At 43.7% G+C, this 15,907-nt stretch overlaps 1 protein-coding gene across 5 annotated transcripts in view; it reads left to right on the top strand.

Moving 5' to 3' along the window:
• Positions 1–1,355: 1,355 nt before the first annotated feature.
• UGDH (UDP-glucose 6-dehydrogenase) overlaps positions 1,356–15,907 on the top strand; it is a 31,648-nt gene continuing 17,096 nt past the window's right edge. Inside the window, exons 1-3 of one of the 5 annotated variants that reach the window (XM_060278912.1) lie at positions 1,356–2,640; positions 11,109–11,277; positions 15,782–15,883. In XM_060278912.1, the coding sequence (XP_060134895.1) occupies positions 11,116–11,277; positions 15,782–15,883 (264 nt within the window). In that variant the 5' untranslated portion in view covers positions 1,356–2,640; positions 11,109–11,115. Of the gene's footprint in view, positions 2,641–4,988; positions 5,083–5,197; positions 5,431–5,980; positions 6,211–11,108; positions 11,278–15,781; positions 15,884–15,907 lie in introns of those variants that run through there. The other 4 variants (XM_060278914.1, XM_060278911.1, XM_060278913.1 and 1 more) reach the window with 4 other exon arrangements.

Below are 15,907 nucleotides of genomic sequence, written 5' to 3' on the forward strand. Positions count from 1 at the left end.
CTTTCTTCCCCTCCCTCTTTTCTTTCGTGAAATTCTTCAATGAGTTTTCGAGGGTTTGATTTTTATTTTGCATCTCTTGAATTGTTTCTTCTGTCTTGCTAGAGGCTTCTTCCATTTTGGTTAATTGGTCTCTGATTTCCTGTTTATCCTTGTCGTTGGCCTCCAAGTTTTCTTCAATTTTGCCAACTTTATCTTCCAGGCTTATAAGTCTCTCATTCATATCCTTCTTCATTTCTGTAAGATCCTGCTTTATTTCACCAATATCACTCTTTAGGCTTAGGATCAATTCTCTGAGGTCCATCTCGTGATCAGCTTGTGATGTTCGTCTCTGGGAGGTGCTAGCTGTATTTGGTCTCTTTGCTCTTTCTCTATCTCCCATCTTTTTCGCTTCACCACCTTAGTTGCTATTTAGTTTTTCAATTTACAGACAGTAACACTCTTGTTTCAGTTCTTAAAGAAAAGAGAAGCAGTAACTGTCTGTATTTTCTGTAATGTCCACCTGGTGTCACCATGTAGCAGTTTAAAATTACTTTTTTGCCCCCTTTCAGTCTTTCTCTTCCTCAGTCCTATGCACTGCAAACGTCACTTCTGGCTTCTTTGTTTCTCTGCCTGCTTAGTCATAGTTATTAATGTAGCGTCGCCATTTTCTTTTACACTTTTCAGCTTGTAAAATTTATTGAAAGTTATTCTCAATTGCACACTTAACAATCCAACCTCAGAGCAAACACGGTGTCTGTCTCTCTTTCTCTCAGGAGGTCTCCTTTAGTTCTTATTTACACCTTGGTTCTATCTTTTATTGTGTGAAGTTTACGGTTATCGGAGCCCAGACAGGTCCTATTAAAAGTGATTTCTTGCTTCCCCACTTTAAAAATTCTCTTTATTTCTCCCCTGACGGCGTCACTTGCACACACGGATTTCTTCACTCTGTTCCTTCCCGCTCCCCCGCTCTCCCTTAAAACACACCCAGAAACAGAACCGATTTGCGGGGGGGGATTCTTCGCTGTTTTCTTAGGTCTCAATTGTTGTTTCACGCCCGGGGTAGTCGTAGGGGTTATTTTTTAAAAAGGGTTTTTACCGTCATGAGCGTTGCTGGTTTCGGCTTGCGCTGGGAAAGTTTCCTGTCGCAGTTTCCAGGTCTCTCCCCCTCCTTCTACTGGTTACGAAGGTGTCCGGGAGATCCTTGTGAGAAAGCTGCCGACTTATTGGGTGGGGATCGCCTCCCCAACCCTTTTCGGGGGGTTGCTTTGCCTCACAGACCCCCCCTTTACCCAGCTAAAAGACGGGAGTTGCGGAGCTCCCTTTTTCGCCAGCTCGCGCTCCGCGGTTCCAACCGGAAGTCATTGGCATAACTTCTTATATATCCCATTGTTTGTGCAGATGTGTGCTTTTAAAGACTTTAAGACAGTGGGGTAGAGGTGCCATTGCTCCTGGTATAAAGCTTCTTTTTGTGACTTGCAATGGTATCTGATCATACTGGTTTTGCAGGCTTTCCAAACACTTCATATTGTACCATGGAAAACTCATACAACAGCCCCCAGACAGCTGTTGCTGCAGTACATTTGTGTGCATAAATTTTGGTGTATTTTAGAAGCTACTGAAATAATGCTGTTTAAGAAAGCTATATAGCATTTCCCCATCTTTGCCCAGAACAATTTGGGAACTATTCAAGCATTTAATTATATATGTACATAAGTAACTGGATGGGAGCTTTATTTGTATACCTACATGAGCACTTGTGCAGCTGTCAAAAAGGTTTTAAGGAAAATATGCTTGATATGGTAGACCACTGATACAGGGAAGAATGTAGGCTTGAACCTATGTTCTGCTATATCAAGCATATTTTCTTTTAAATCTTTTTGACAGGCTCCAAGTGGGAGGGTATGTGGCCCCTCTCTCTGCTCCATGGGCTGATAGTTGAGGGCTAACTGCAAACATATCCAGTTAGCAAAATCCTCTTTCGGTATTGATCACAGTGACTAGATTCAACATCCTTCATAACCTCCAGATCCACTGCTTCAATACCAAGGGAAGCCATTGAATGACAACTGCCTGTCGCTTGGTACGTATACCTGCCTGCTGCTTAAACGTTTCCTGCCCAGAGAAATAGAATAAAAATGAAAGCTATGATTCCTTATTGATACATAATGGCTTTACTCCATGCTTAGCATCTCCATAGTTAAAGCCCTATTTGTTTTGCATATGGCAATTTAAGTAGCAAAACACTTCAGTTTGGTATCAGAACTGCCAACATGGATTGCAGATTGTCCTGCTATATTGTCCACACACTTAAATTACGGTTTTAATTTTTTTGTTATTTTGCCTGCCTTTGAACTCTACAACCACTTGTAGGCATCCGTTCATTCCTTAGAAACCCACACTGAAGAATTTAGAAATCAGCTTGCTTGCTTGCCACGGATGTGCCATTTGCCCTGTGGTAAGCAAGACATCCAGAAACATACCAGCTCCTACCTCACCGGACATCTTTCTATGATTCAAGCAGATTAGAAACTGCTGGATTCCCTTGTAATCAACAGGAGACTTACTGATTTTTCTTTCCTCTTCCAAATCCCACAGAAAAGAGAGAAAACCCTGCTTCTCTCCCAGACCCCATCTGCAGTTGCAGATGACTTGCTTCGGCTGGTAAGCCAAACCATTATTTATAGACTGCTGCATATACTGCTGTCAATTTCCAGTTTTGCCAAGGCCCAGGAAAAGAGCAGATTATATTCATCTTTAGGCAATACGTACTCTTAGCTCTTCCACACTGTATGAGCATCTTGTGCATTATTTTTAGGGCAGGGCGGCCGAACTTTTCATACCAAGTGGGCACAGAAACTGTGGGCAACGTACTGAATTAAATTTCCATCTCATAAATACACCCTTAATAGATTTGATATCTTTAATTATTAAGCAAATTTAATACATAGATGTTTGCGCTTTCATTAACAGATGTCACAGTAAGATTTTAATGCTTTTTTTGAACGTTAGCAGAGGGCCGCCAAAAAAAGGCATTGAGGGCTCCATGTTACAGGTTGGTTAAAATACCACCAGATATGTATGTTTAAGGTAGACAAAAAAATGTTTTGGACCAAAGCTCACAATTTGAAAAAGAACTGTTAAAAAATAAGGATAAACATCTGTCTATAATGTATCATTTATTATTAGAATGGGAAACAAAAGACAAGCTAGTTAAAGCATCCAATGACTCACTGGGCAATACTGGATATACAGGACACAATATAGAACTAGACCCCCTAGGAGAAACTTTGGAAAAGTGATATGAAATTTACTGTGTGTTATTCTCTGAAAAAGGGACCCAGGTGGCGCTGTGGGTTAAACCACTGAGCCTAGGGCTTGCTGATCAGAAGGTCGGCGCTTCGAATCCCTGCAACAGGGTGAGCTCCCGTTGCTTGGTCCCAGCTCCTGCCCACCTAGCAGTTCGAAAGCACATCAAAGTGCAAGTAGATAAATAGGGACCGCTCCGGCGGGAAGGTAAACGGCATTTCCGTGCGCTGCTCTGGTTCGCCAGAAGCAGCTTTGTCATGCTGGCCACATGACCCGGAAGCTGTCTGCGGACAAATGCCAGCTCTCTCGGCCTATAGAGCGATATGAGCGCCGCAACCCCAGAGTCGGACACGACTGGACCTGATGGTCAGGGGCCCCTTTACCTTTATTCTCTGAAAAAGAACTACAGTGGTATCCTAGTTCCCTAATTTAATCCATTCCGGGAGTCCAACGGTTCAAAAACCAAGGTAACCCGCTTTCATCCAGCCTGCAAACCCCCGAACATTTTGAATTATTGTGCTGGAGGAGACTTTTGAGAGTCCCATGGACTGCAAGAAGATCAAACCTATCCATTCTTAAGGAAATCAGCCCTGAGTGCTCACTGGAAGGACAGATCCTGAAGCTGAGGCTCCAATACTTTGGCCACCTCATGAGAAGAGAAGACTCCCTGGAAAAGACCCTGATGCTGGGAAAGATGGAGGGCACAAGGAGAAGGGGACGACAGAGGATGAGATGGTTGGACAGTGTTCCTGAAGCTACTGAACATGAGTCTGACCAAACTGCGGGAGGCAGTGGAAGACAGGAGTGCCTGGCATGCTCTGGTCCATGGGGTCATGAAGAGTCGGACACGACTAAACGACTAAACAACTAAACAACAACAACAACAAAGTAAAATATACAGGAAACCATGAAACATGGAAGGAGAAGAAGTGAAGTCACTGGTTGTTTCAAAGTTTGTAGAATGTTTAATTTGTTATGTAGAAAAATAAAAACTCAATAAAAATATATAGTAATAAGAAAAAGGCATTCCGGGCTCGACAGCCCTGTCTTAGGTGGTGAACAGGCTTATAAAGAAAGTTAAGACACAACATCCCATCCCACAAATGTATGCCTCCTGAAGTTAGGCTTGCACTCTCCATTACATCTGTATATTCCCAATATTTTTAATTTTTTTGCTACTATAAAATACTATAATGAAATGTTTAAGTGTCTCTGGTGATCCTTGAATCTTCCCGCCAGCCTTGCCATCCTCTCCTGGCGCGCCTTTGGCGAACCACTGAATCGCACCCCATTCACGCCGCATATTCAAAGCCTCTCACTTTCCGCCCCGCCCCTCGCACGCTAAGAATTCTGGGAGCTGTAGTTTGCTAGGGCTGCTCCTAACCGGGGTGAGGATCCCGCTCCCCTCACCAATTCCCAGTACTGTATCTGATATCTGTATCAGTATCAGATACCAGCATCAGGTATCTGATGAAGTGTGCATGCACACGAAAGCTCATACCAAAACAAAAATTTAGTTGGTCTTTAGGTGCTACTGAAGGAATTTTTTTTATTTTGTTTCGACTCAGACCAACACGGCTACCTACCTGTAAACAATCCCGTTTCCCTAAGCAACACACAATAAAAGCCTCCATAAAAAATAAAAATAAAAGCGCAGCCGGGAGACGGGCGGGCGCAGACGGCTCCCCCCCGCCGCCCCAGATGCTTTAATTTCCCCTCAAACACGGCCTGTCTGGACGGAGGAATCGAGGCGCTCGCTCGCTCGCTCAGCCGTCCGGGGACGGGAGAGCGCGTGAGGTAACCCTGGCCAGGCCCGGGAAAAGCCGCGTCGCTGAAGCGGCTGGGAGGAATGTTCCGCGGCGGGGCTGGGAAGATGGGCCGTGTAAGCGCTTCTCGTAGTCGCCGCCGCTACAGGGCGCTCGCCTGGGTGTGCAGCGGGGATTTGAGGCCGAGCTCCGGGGCGCCGGCAGCAGCAGCTAGGCCGAACCGGCCCCGGAGGCCCTGCCTGCCGCCACACCCAGCCCACTTCCCTTAGGGCGGGAAGCCAGAGGCAGCGGCGTTTTCTTGGGCCTCCTGGCTGGTGGAGAAGAGGCCGGCTTGGGGGGCTCGCCCCAGTGACTGGGGAAACCTAGCCAAATGGGCGAGGTAATAATAATATCGGCACCTTCGCCGGAGGAAGGAGGCGGGAGCGAGAGGGAGAATAGGAGACCCCGCTCGTCCTCTCAAGATCCTTGAGGACACCTCGCTCTCCCAAACGATTCCCACCCCCATTTTATGCTTCCCCATAAATCTCCCCGCCTCTTCTCTCCGGTAGGAGCTGCTCTCCTTGGCCGCCTCCAAATAACCTCCAGGCTCCAAAAATAAATCTCATTTCCCCTCACTGCCTCCTGCTTTCGTCCCCAATCCCTTGCATAGGCTTCTGCTTTCCCTCCCTCCGAGATCCAGGGATCCTTCGCCGCCCGCCGCTCTCAGCCCCCCTGCGGATTTCTTCCAGCTCCCTCGCTCTTTTCCAGCCATCCCAGTACTGTATTCCCAGTAACCCGCTTTCATCCATCCTGAAAACCCCCGAACATGCCGATGGATTCTTCGTTGGTTCCTCCGCGGCGCGAGCCTAGGCGCTTGATCTCCGACCTAGCCCGATCGCCGCCTTCCTTTTTCGCTCCTCCCGGCCAGATTTTCGCCATCCTCCCGCCCCCGGGCCTCACTTTTCCCTCCCACTGCCCGGGCGGGAAAGGGGAGGGATCCGCCGCTGCCCTCCGGGGGGGGGTAGAGGAAAGTGGCTCTTTAAAAGCGGGGCGGCGCCGGCGCTTGGGATCCACTCGCCTGCTCGATCCCTGCCTGGCCGCATCCGTTCCTGTTCTGTCCAGCTGCGGCACAGCCTCCTTCGCCTCCTGCCCGTCCAAGGTACCGGGACCGCGGATCGCTGTATGTATTCCCTTCCCTCTTTAAAATGTTTGCGGACTTTCTCCTCTTCCCCACCATCGCTTTTCCGGGGTTGCTTCCCCCCCTTGCACAGGATTAAATCCTTTCACCAAAGCCTTTTTCTTACCGGACAAAGGGATTGTTTGATTTTGCAGGAGGTTTAAGGGTGTGTATATTGCCTTGGGTTTCCGTGTACGTATATTTCGCCTTTCGTTGATGTTAAATTTAATGGCTTTCCCTGGGGGCTTGCTGTTTAATCTGAGGCATACCAGAAATACTCCCTTTTCAGAAGAAGACTAAGGCTGCCTTTGTCAGGGCGTTTGAATGACTCTTGTGGGGGTTTTTTTTCAACCGCTTTGCAATGCTGCTTCCTCTATCGGTGTGTAGTATCCCTACATGTACACACGCAGGAATTTAAGACTCCAAATAAGTTGAGACTTCAGTTCTTCTGAAAACAGTTATTTCAGAATTGCTCTGAAATGGTCTCATTTTCTCCTTACTGATGCTTGCATATATATCTTGTGAGTCCATTTTGGGGGTTTGTTAAAAATGGGGCTGCCGCTACTCTTTAGAAGTATGCGAGAGTAATTTATTTTGCACAAAGATCACTCCACCAGTCTGTGATCTGTATAAATTGATCTGGAATAACTACCACACCCACTTAATACTCTCTGTGTGCAGATTTCATCTTCTGGAAGTCAATCTGGAGGCAATTTATATGTTGCCATTACTAATTTTTAACACATCCCATTTTACTATACTTATTACTGAATTGCTCTTACTATAAATAATTACTTAAATATGTATCCCACTTTTTCTCAAAGCTGCTCAGAACTGTCCATGGAAGTTGCCTTAAAGCTATCCTGTTAGGCGAATTTGACTGAGAGTGACTGACCTGGTGGACTTTGTGACTAGGCAAGCATTTGAAGCCAGGTTTCTCCAATCCAGCACTCTTACTAACTCAAGTTCATATTGTAGCAAATGTGAATAAAAAACAACAACAATATTGTAGCAAATGCTTAAATAATTATAGTGACTCCTTGTCTATTTCTGGGCCCAGAATATTGGTGCCAGTGTTACCTTCAGACTGAGGCCTTTGCGGTTTGGGACTGAGCTCCCTCTGGTACCTGAAAGGACATCTGCCTCCATATCATCCTGCCCTTTATGTTCAGATATTCTGCCTTCTTCCAGGTACCCCTCCATATTCAAGACAGGGGCTTCTCAGTGGTGGCACCAGACCGATGGAATGCCCTTCCCAGAGAGGGGCACTAGGATGTACCTGCTGGCTTTTGGCACCATTGAGGGATTTTGGACTGAGAGAGCAGCAGTTCCACTAGCATAGCAGTGATATATTTTGTTCCTATAATTGGTATAGGATTGCTCTGCCCGTGTTCTTTTGTTATACTGTATATATTAGCTCACTAGTTGGGCTCAGCCTCCCTTGCAATATAGGGAATAATAATTGACTTTTCTTGAGATTGCTATAAGGATTACAGCTAGACAACACATGTGAAGTGCTTTGAACTCTTGGAATAATTATACAAATGTATTAGATAGATCTATAAAATATTAGGCATCATTGTTAACATGGGCATTCCATACTTTTGAAGTTGAATTCTCATTATCAGAAACAGAGGTAAAAAATATAGAAGATTGTTTTTTTCACTGACGACATGTTTTCAATTAATCTTTCGCTGGAACATATGCTAGCATGCATATATATATATACAGTATAAGTGTGTGTGTGATATATATATATATATATATATATATATATATATATATATATATATATAATGCAAACACACACACACACCCCTTCTCCTGGTAGCATGAATAATTTGATCAGGATAATAACATAATATAAGAAGAGCTGGATCAAATGTAAGACCAGCATCCTGTTCTCACAGTGAATGACCAGATGTCCATGGAAAGCCTGCAAGTAGGACCTGAGTGCAGCAGCCGTCCCCCCCACTTGTGATTCACAGTACAGTGGTACCTTGGTTCCCGAACTCAATCTGTTCTGGAAGTCCGTTCGACTTCCAAAACATTCACAAACCAAGGCGCAGCTTCTAATTGGCCCCGGAAACAATGCTGACAGCCGAAAAGGATGTGCAGCTTCCAAAAAAACGTTTGCAAACCAGAACACTCACTTCCGGTGAGAGCCAGTATGGTGTAGTGGTTAAAAGCAGTAGACTCATAATCTGGGGAACTGGGTTCGGGTCTCCGCTCCTCCACATGCAGCTGCTGGGTGACCTTGGGCTAGTCACACTTCTTTGAAGTCTCTCAGCCCACCTCACAGGGTGTCTGTTGTGGGGGAGGAGGGGAAAGGAGATTGTTAGCCGCTTTGAGACTCCTTCGGGTAGTGATAAAGCGGGATATCAAATCCAAACTCTTCTTCTTCTTCCGGGTTTACGATGTTCAAGAGTTGATTTGTTTGGGAGCCAAGCCATTCGGGAACCAAGGTACCACTGTACTGTAATGGTATTCAGAGGCATCTTGCCTCTGATCCTTGACCCTGGCCATCATGACTAGCAGCCATGATCTAGAAAAGAACAGTAATCCCTATCTTGCATGAAAAGCAGTTGAAGTGGTCTGCAGGAAGAAAACTAGAGCTGATGGGATTTCATTGGGGTAGATATGCTAAATCAAATGTTTAGCCAGCAGTGGCGAAAAGTCTCTTGGTTTTAATGGAAGATGCATCTAGCTTGACTTATAACTTCTGCCTAGGCAAAATTGTGATAGACACAGGCTGGAAGCTGGGAGAGAAAGCCAATCAAACCAGCCCCAAAGCAAATTGCCTGAAAAAGGAAAACTGAGAAATGTTGTAATTTGAACGGTTTGGGACAGCTTCTGAGAGGCCAAGCCACAAGCAAGCACAAGGCAAACCAGTTCCTGAAATCCTCACATATTCAGTTGAGTGTCCCTTGCGCAACAGACGCCTTTCCTCATTCCATCCAAGTTCAATGATTCATTTCCCTCTGCTGGCAAGGGAAAAGATCCTATTTCAGAGAGTCTTGTGTGTTTGCCAGTAGCTAATAAGACTACCGGTAAGAACTGTTGACCTTAAAAACTTTTACTTCTATTTTCCTTAAGAAAACTCAGTATCTGTCCTATGTCACATGTAGGTAGCCGTATTGGTCTGACGTAGTCGAAACAAAATAAAAAATTCCTTCCAGCAGCACCTTAGAGACCAACTAAGTTTGTCATTGGTATGAGCTTTCGTGTGCATGCACACTTCTTCAGGTCTGAAGAAGTGTGCAGTAGTTGGTCTCAAAGGTGCTGTTGTCCTATGTCAATTTGCCTGCATCCACACAGTGCTTCATACGTTGCCTGATATTCTGTTCTTTTATTTTATTTATTGCATTTATATCCCGCCTTTCCCCCCAAGAAGTTCAAACGGTGTACATGGTTCCCCCATCTTCATTTAATCCCCACAACAGCCTTGTGAGATAGGTTAGGCTGAGAGGCAGGTCACCCAGTGAACTTCATGGCTAAGTGAGGATTTGGACCCGGATCTCTTGGGTCGTAGTCTGACACTCAACCACACTGGCTGTTTTTATTTCTATCCATATGCCTGAAGAGCAAGAATAACCTGTTGCTAATATCACTTCTTGAGAAAGGAACTGAATGCTACTGTAATGTTCGAACCCTTTCTCCATACTCTTTTTCTTGAGCTGTCCGCCCATGTAAGCCTGCCTGGAGTTCTTCTGACATTCCCCTTGCAAGGTTTGTAACTCATTTGTCCTCCAGCAAGGCCTCTTGGGAACATCAGCTGGTAATCCTATTTTGTGGCTACAATGCAGCCTTTGAATTTTTCTGTGAATATAGGCCCTTCACTCTAGCTGCTGGAGAAGCCTGCAATGTTTATCCAGGGGAGCAGGACTTGCAATGTACCATACTGTGGCTCTTTGCAGAGGCTGGTTCTCTTCTAACAGGCCTGATTTATTTATTTATTTAAAAAACCAGTTTGGGCCTCTCTTTTCCTCCTACCAGTTATATGCCTGATCTCAGTTCTGAAAACTCTTTTGCTCAGTGATTGTGTCCAGGAGAGATGTTGGGATTCTGGGGGAGGGAAGAGGGTTGATATTGTGCCAGAGGGGCCTCTCAGCACTTTGCATAGATGCCTACCTGTGCGTAGGTTTGGATTGTACAAATTCGGAGCCTACACACCTTGCACAAAGGCAAGAATAGAAATGTGATGACCAACACATGAATGTTGGATGTGCTGGAGAGGCAGGGTCAGTTGGCATGATTGTGATACCCCACTTTTATAGGGGAAATCAGCATTTGCAAGGACCACAATGGTGCATTCAGCCCCATCAGAATACTGAATGAGGACCACATGGGCAATTGCCATAGTGTTGTCTTGTTTCCCTGGCTGGGTAAGGGACAGTTTTATGACAGCTTGGGCACCTTCGTACTCCTAGTCGAAGAAAAAAGATTAGGAGAGCAGTGTGCACAGAACTCTGTAGCTGCCATAGTGCATAGACTCGATTTCCCCAACAGGGAAACATACAGTGCTCTTACAGCTGCAGGGTGGAGAAGCAGTATTTGTGAGCTATGTGGGTGAGGTAGCCCCCACAAATACTTGCTTATGAAGCTGTTTAGCGCTTTTCTACAACGGAAACACTTGTGTTTTCACTTGGTCTTGCTACAAAAATGTGCTGTCTTCATAATGATTCACAGATGTTGTTCAATATCTTACTGAGTTTGATGCTTCCAAATGGAGATGGAGAATGTTTTATGCCATATTTACTGTGAATAAGTAGGAGCACTTAAGTATCTAAAAATGTTCATTTTTAAATACCTATGTGCGTAATATAAGAATGTGACTGGGTTTTAGCGTTCACAGTAGTTTTAAACTGAACATTTCCCAATTTTTTCTTCTTTCTTACCAGAACAATCATGTTTGAAATTAAGAAAATCTGCTGCATTGGTGCTGGTTATGTAGGTGGACCAACGTGTTCTGTCATTGCACATATGTGTCCAAAAATTAAGGTCACTGTTGTTGATGTCAATGAAGCTAGAATCAATGCATGGAATTCCGATACGCTTCCAATTTATGAGGTAACTGAATTTTAATAATGCGGTTTTCCATTCTTACCTTACTATACTTGTCATGTCACATATCTCTTCCGGGCTGTATCTCATTGTTAGATGCCTCCAAAAATGTGGGCTTCCTTTACTCCCCCCCCCCCCAATTGCTATTTTTTAATGCTATTGTCATTATTAGCATGTGTATCCCACTCTTCCTCCAAGGAGTTCAGGGTGGCAAAAGACAGGGACATCCCATTTTACCTTCACAACAGTCAAGTGAACTAAGTAGAACAGAGCAATAGTGGCTGACCCAAGGTCACTTAGTGAACTTCATGATGGAAGGGGAATTTAATAGTAATATACTGTACAGTAATAGCAAAAGAGGAGGGCTTGGACAATGGCTAAGCAGTGAGCCAAATGCAACACTCCTAAGAGCTTGAAATCATTTGTGCCCCTTTAAAGAGGTGCTTGACTTTGCGCTAGGAAACGGAGCACAATCAGCAACATTTCACAGGATGTAGTATGGACTGTTCTTTCTTAGTTGCACAAGTAGCAGGAGAGAAACATTTAGAACTGCAGTTATGGGCACAGACCTGGAATTCAAAGGAAAAACTCTGGCCTCTTTTTTTTATGTATAAGAGTCATATAACACATCCACGTTTCCTTGATGTGGCTTAGCTTACCCGAGACAGAAAAGTAGGCAAGTTTGTTTGTAGAAGGAACAAGAGACAATCAATGCTTTTCATTCCATGAGGCACATAATTAATTTGAATGTTAATGGCTGGAAGTTGATCAAGTTTACAGGATTCTGCTTCAGGACAGGGCATTAAATTTGATTATTTTCAGGCTTCCCTAAATAACATAACATTTTACGAAATATTATTCTTTTGCTGATTAGGGCCTGGACTTGCTATCTGGTTATTTAAAATGAACATGCATTGCACATCCAGGAATTGCACAATTCTTTGAAGAGTCAGCACATTCTTTCAGACTGTAGAGCGGTGATTCAATTTTATCTACCTCACAAATGGTTTATTAATGGGAAACATGTCTGTTTCAAGACATGGGGAAGTGGTTGCCTCTGACATCAGGGCAATGGTTAATGCTGTTTTAGGGTACACTGGCAAAAGCACAGCCATATTTTTCAATAGAAGATTGAATTACTGTTTCTGTTTAGAAAATTGCCACAAATTGTGGCACAGAATTACACTAAATGCCATAGTGTATTATTTTTAGTCAGTCTTCAAAAAGGGATGGGGCACATAGAATTCTGAGATCCTTAAAATTATTGAGATTTAAAGTGCTTCCTTATTTTTTGAATATATGACCTGATAGGGTTGCCATCAAAGGTTGTTGAGCTTTTTTAAAGGAAACTATTGACATTGTTGAGCTTTTTACAAAAAACTTGCCTAAAATCCAGGACAAAGCGCCACCTTTGAAATCCCGAGGAAAACCAGACCTATGGCAGCCCTATGACCTTAATATGTCACTCTTAAAACAGCTGCTGGAGTTTATAGTTCAGGTTGTATCAAGGGTAAATAATGGCAAGTGGCTTTGTTACAGCCCTGTTTCTCTGGATGAGTTAAATTTTAATCCAGAGTATAAAGTATATATACTGAGATGGATCAGTGGGAACTGAGTATGCTTCTTAATGTAGGTGAAAACACTACTTTGCATGATATGTTGAAAAGTGAACTTTAACCCTTCTAAAGTGTAGCCATTGTTGTCTTAGAAAAGGCACGCCTGTGCTGATAAATAGCTTACAAAAGGTGCATTAAAAATGTTTCAGAAATGAATTGGGTAATTGCTGCTCCAGCCTGACCTTGCTCCCAAATTCAGACCCAGATCCCCGCTATCTGTTTTCAGAACTGACCTGATGATCAGGCAAGGATATTTCCACCAGGCCTGACCAATCCATAGTCTTCATACTGTTTGCCAATAACAATAGCTGACATTGCACACTCATATACCTTTCTATGCTTGAAGAAGGCTTGTGCAGGTCTTGCTAATTCCCTGACTTTCCTAGTTCAAGCTCTAAAGTTCCTGACTATCAAATAGCTATTGTGTGAACAGGGAACCTCAAGGGCCTTCAGGGCCGTCTTGAGCAGATCGCGCGCCCTGATGCTGAGGGGTGGAGATCGCTCCGCCGCCGGCCCCGCCCTCGCAGGGCGCAATTGGTTTCCGCGCGGCTTTGCCATGCGGCGCCCTCCTTGCCAGGCCGACGCCCAGCTTACCAGCCCCCCGCCATGGTGCACTGCGCCACCAGGGGTCTATGTAGAGCCGGCCCTGAGGGCCTTAGGTGAGCTGGTAGCCTGACAAGTGCAGCTCATGAAAAGCAGGGGGTGAAATTTAGCGTTGCACAGGGCGCTGATGAAATTTGAGAGCCCAAAGTCCGCCACTGCTTATACTGTAATCCCTGTCTATTTACAGCTGAGGAAGAAAAATATCAGGCAAAGGTGTTGGATTTGAACAAGGGGAAATCTGAATTAAAATAATTACCCACACGGAAACCTCACTGGGTAATGCTAGACCAGTTACTATCTTCAGGTTAACCTACCTCATAGGATTATTGTGAAAATAAAACCATACCCTCCAAAATTTCTCGGATGAAAACAGGGATGTCCTATTCAATAAGAATAATTTTATTATTTATACCCCGCCCAGACACCCTGGACAGCTTCCAACATATATAAAAACATAATAAAACATTTAAACATTTTTTAAAAAGAGTGGGAGAGGAGGTTCTTCTAGGATCAAGTTTGACCAGTTTCAGGCCTTAGGCATTGAAAACTATTAATGCTCTTGTTATCCACTTTGCAATATATGTCACCTAATGCCTTCAGTTGTAAAATATTTTTTAAGCCAAGCTACTTGCACTGATCATTTATTGTGCGGAAATGTGGAGATTGCAAATGTCAATATGTAACAGTAAAAAGAATGTTCAGAATTCCTATTTGAGGTCCTTGATACAAACATTGTAAAAAATCAGGAGTGTGTGTGCTCCTTTAGGGTTGCAGCCGATGCTAGTCCTACTCAGAGTAGATCCTGTAAAATTAATAGAACTAAGTTGGATACAATCTGGCATTCCTTATTGGCTTAAAAAAAAACCCCTCAGTTATTTAGAACAGATGTCCGTTAATGTTGGTATGACTTGGGCAAAAAGAAAAAGTGTACTTCTTTACGACATGGAATAAATATGGATGCATTGAAGAATGGCTTTTTTTGCAGAAAGAAAATTGGCAAGTAAAGTCAGGATTGAAGAATTAGCCTTGCAGAAAGATCAGGAACATATCCGTATTATGAGATTCTCTTAATGGAGCTTTCTCAATAGACTCACACATGTTAGCCACATTTGTAGCCTTCAAGAAGTTTAAAGTCTTATCCATTATCTGTTATACCTCCTCTAGATGGAACCCCCTGATATAGAAAGACTGTGAAAATGGGTTTCCCTCTTACACATAAGACAAATTTGTGGTATGTTAGTAAAAGTATTAGAAATAAATTTACTACACAGAATTCTACAGTGTTTTATTTAGCAGAATTGCTATGCCTCTTATTTTTAAATGTCAGCTGTTTACAAAAATGATGGGTAGTTTTGGGGGAGCATCATTTTTAACAGCTGAAAGACCAGCTCATTATCGGATAATTTTATTGTTGGGTTTTTTTCCATCTACAAACATCGTAGCTAGTTTTGTACTTTAATTTGCATATTGTACATTATTTAGCTGCATTGCAAGGCTAAAATTGCATTCAGTTTTTGCAGTGACCAGTAATTACAAGCAATGGTGTCAATGAATGAGAGAGAGGGTATAGATTATTGGAGGGTGAATGTTTCAGTATACATGCCAGACATTGTGATTGGGTTCACACTTAATACTAAACCATGTTTTAGGGTTGCATGTCCAAATTTATGCAAGCCTATCAGAGCCTCTGGCTAGAGCAGTCGCCTCTCCTCCTCCCACAGAGGCTGGAAGGAACAATGAGCCCAGGATTCAGTTTTGCTTTCCCTGATTCTTGACATTTTTATCTGCAGGCCAGAAATCCTGGTTTATAATAAACTTCAGTTAATTGGAAAACAAGCCGACTTCACACCATGGTTCTGAAATGGGCTTCTTTACCAAACTAGACTTTATTTTGAACCATGATTCCTGGTTTATACATGATCACAAGCCAAGCATTAGAAAAAAAATACAGTCATGCCTCATGTTGTGTTCCGCTCTTGTTATGGACTTTCAGCTTACAAACGCGGCAAGCCCGGAAGTGTTTACTTCCAGGTTCGCTGCATGCGCAGAAGCGATTGTGCTTTGTGCACACACAGAAGCGCTCGATCGTGCTGCGCACATGCGCAGAGGAGGCACTCTATTTGCGGACTTTTCGGGGTGCAAACGGCACCCCGAAACGGATTAAGTCCGCAACTAGAGGTACCACTGTATCTTAATCAAAGGGGTTGGGGGTCTCTTATGGGGAATGCATGCTGCTTGTTCAGGTATAAAGCACATTTTAACCCTTAAATAACCTACCGATGTTTTTCCAGCCAGGGCTAAAAGAAGTGGTAGAATCCTGCAGAGGAAAGAATCTCTTTTTTTCTACTAGCATTGATGATGCCATCAGAGATGCTGATCTTGTGTTTATTTCTGTAAGTAATTACTTTCCCCCTTGA

Source organism: Zootoca vivipara, chromosome 9 (genome assembly GCF_963506605.1).
Source record: "Zootoca vivipara chromosome 9, rZooViv1.1, whole genome shotgun sequence".
Classification (NCBI taxonomy): Eukaryota; Metazoa; Chordata; class Lepidosauria; order Squamata; family Lacertidae; genus Zootoca; species Zootoca vivipara.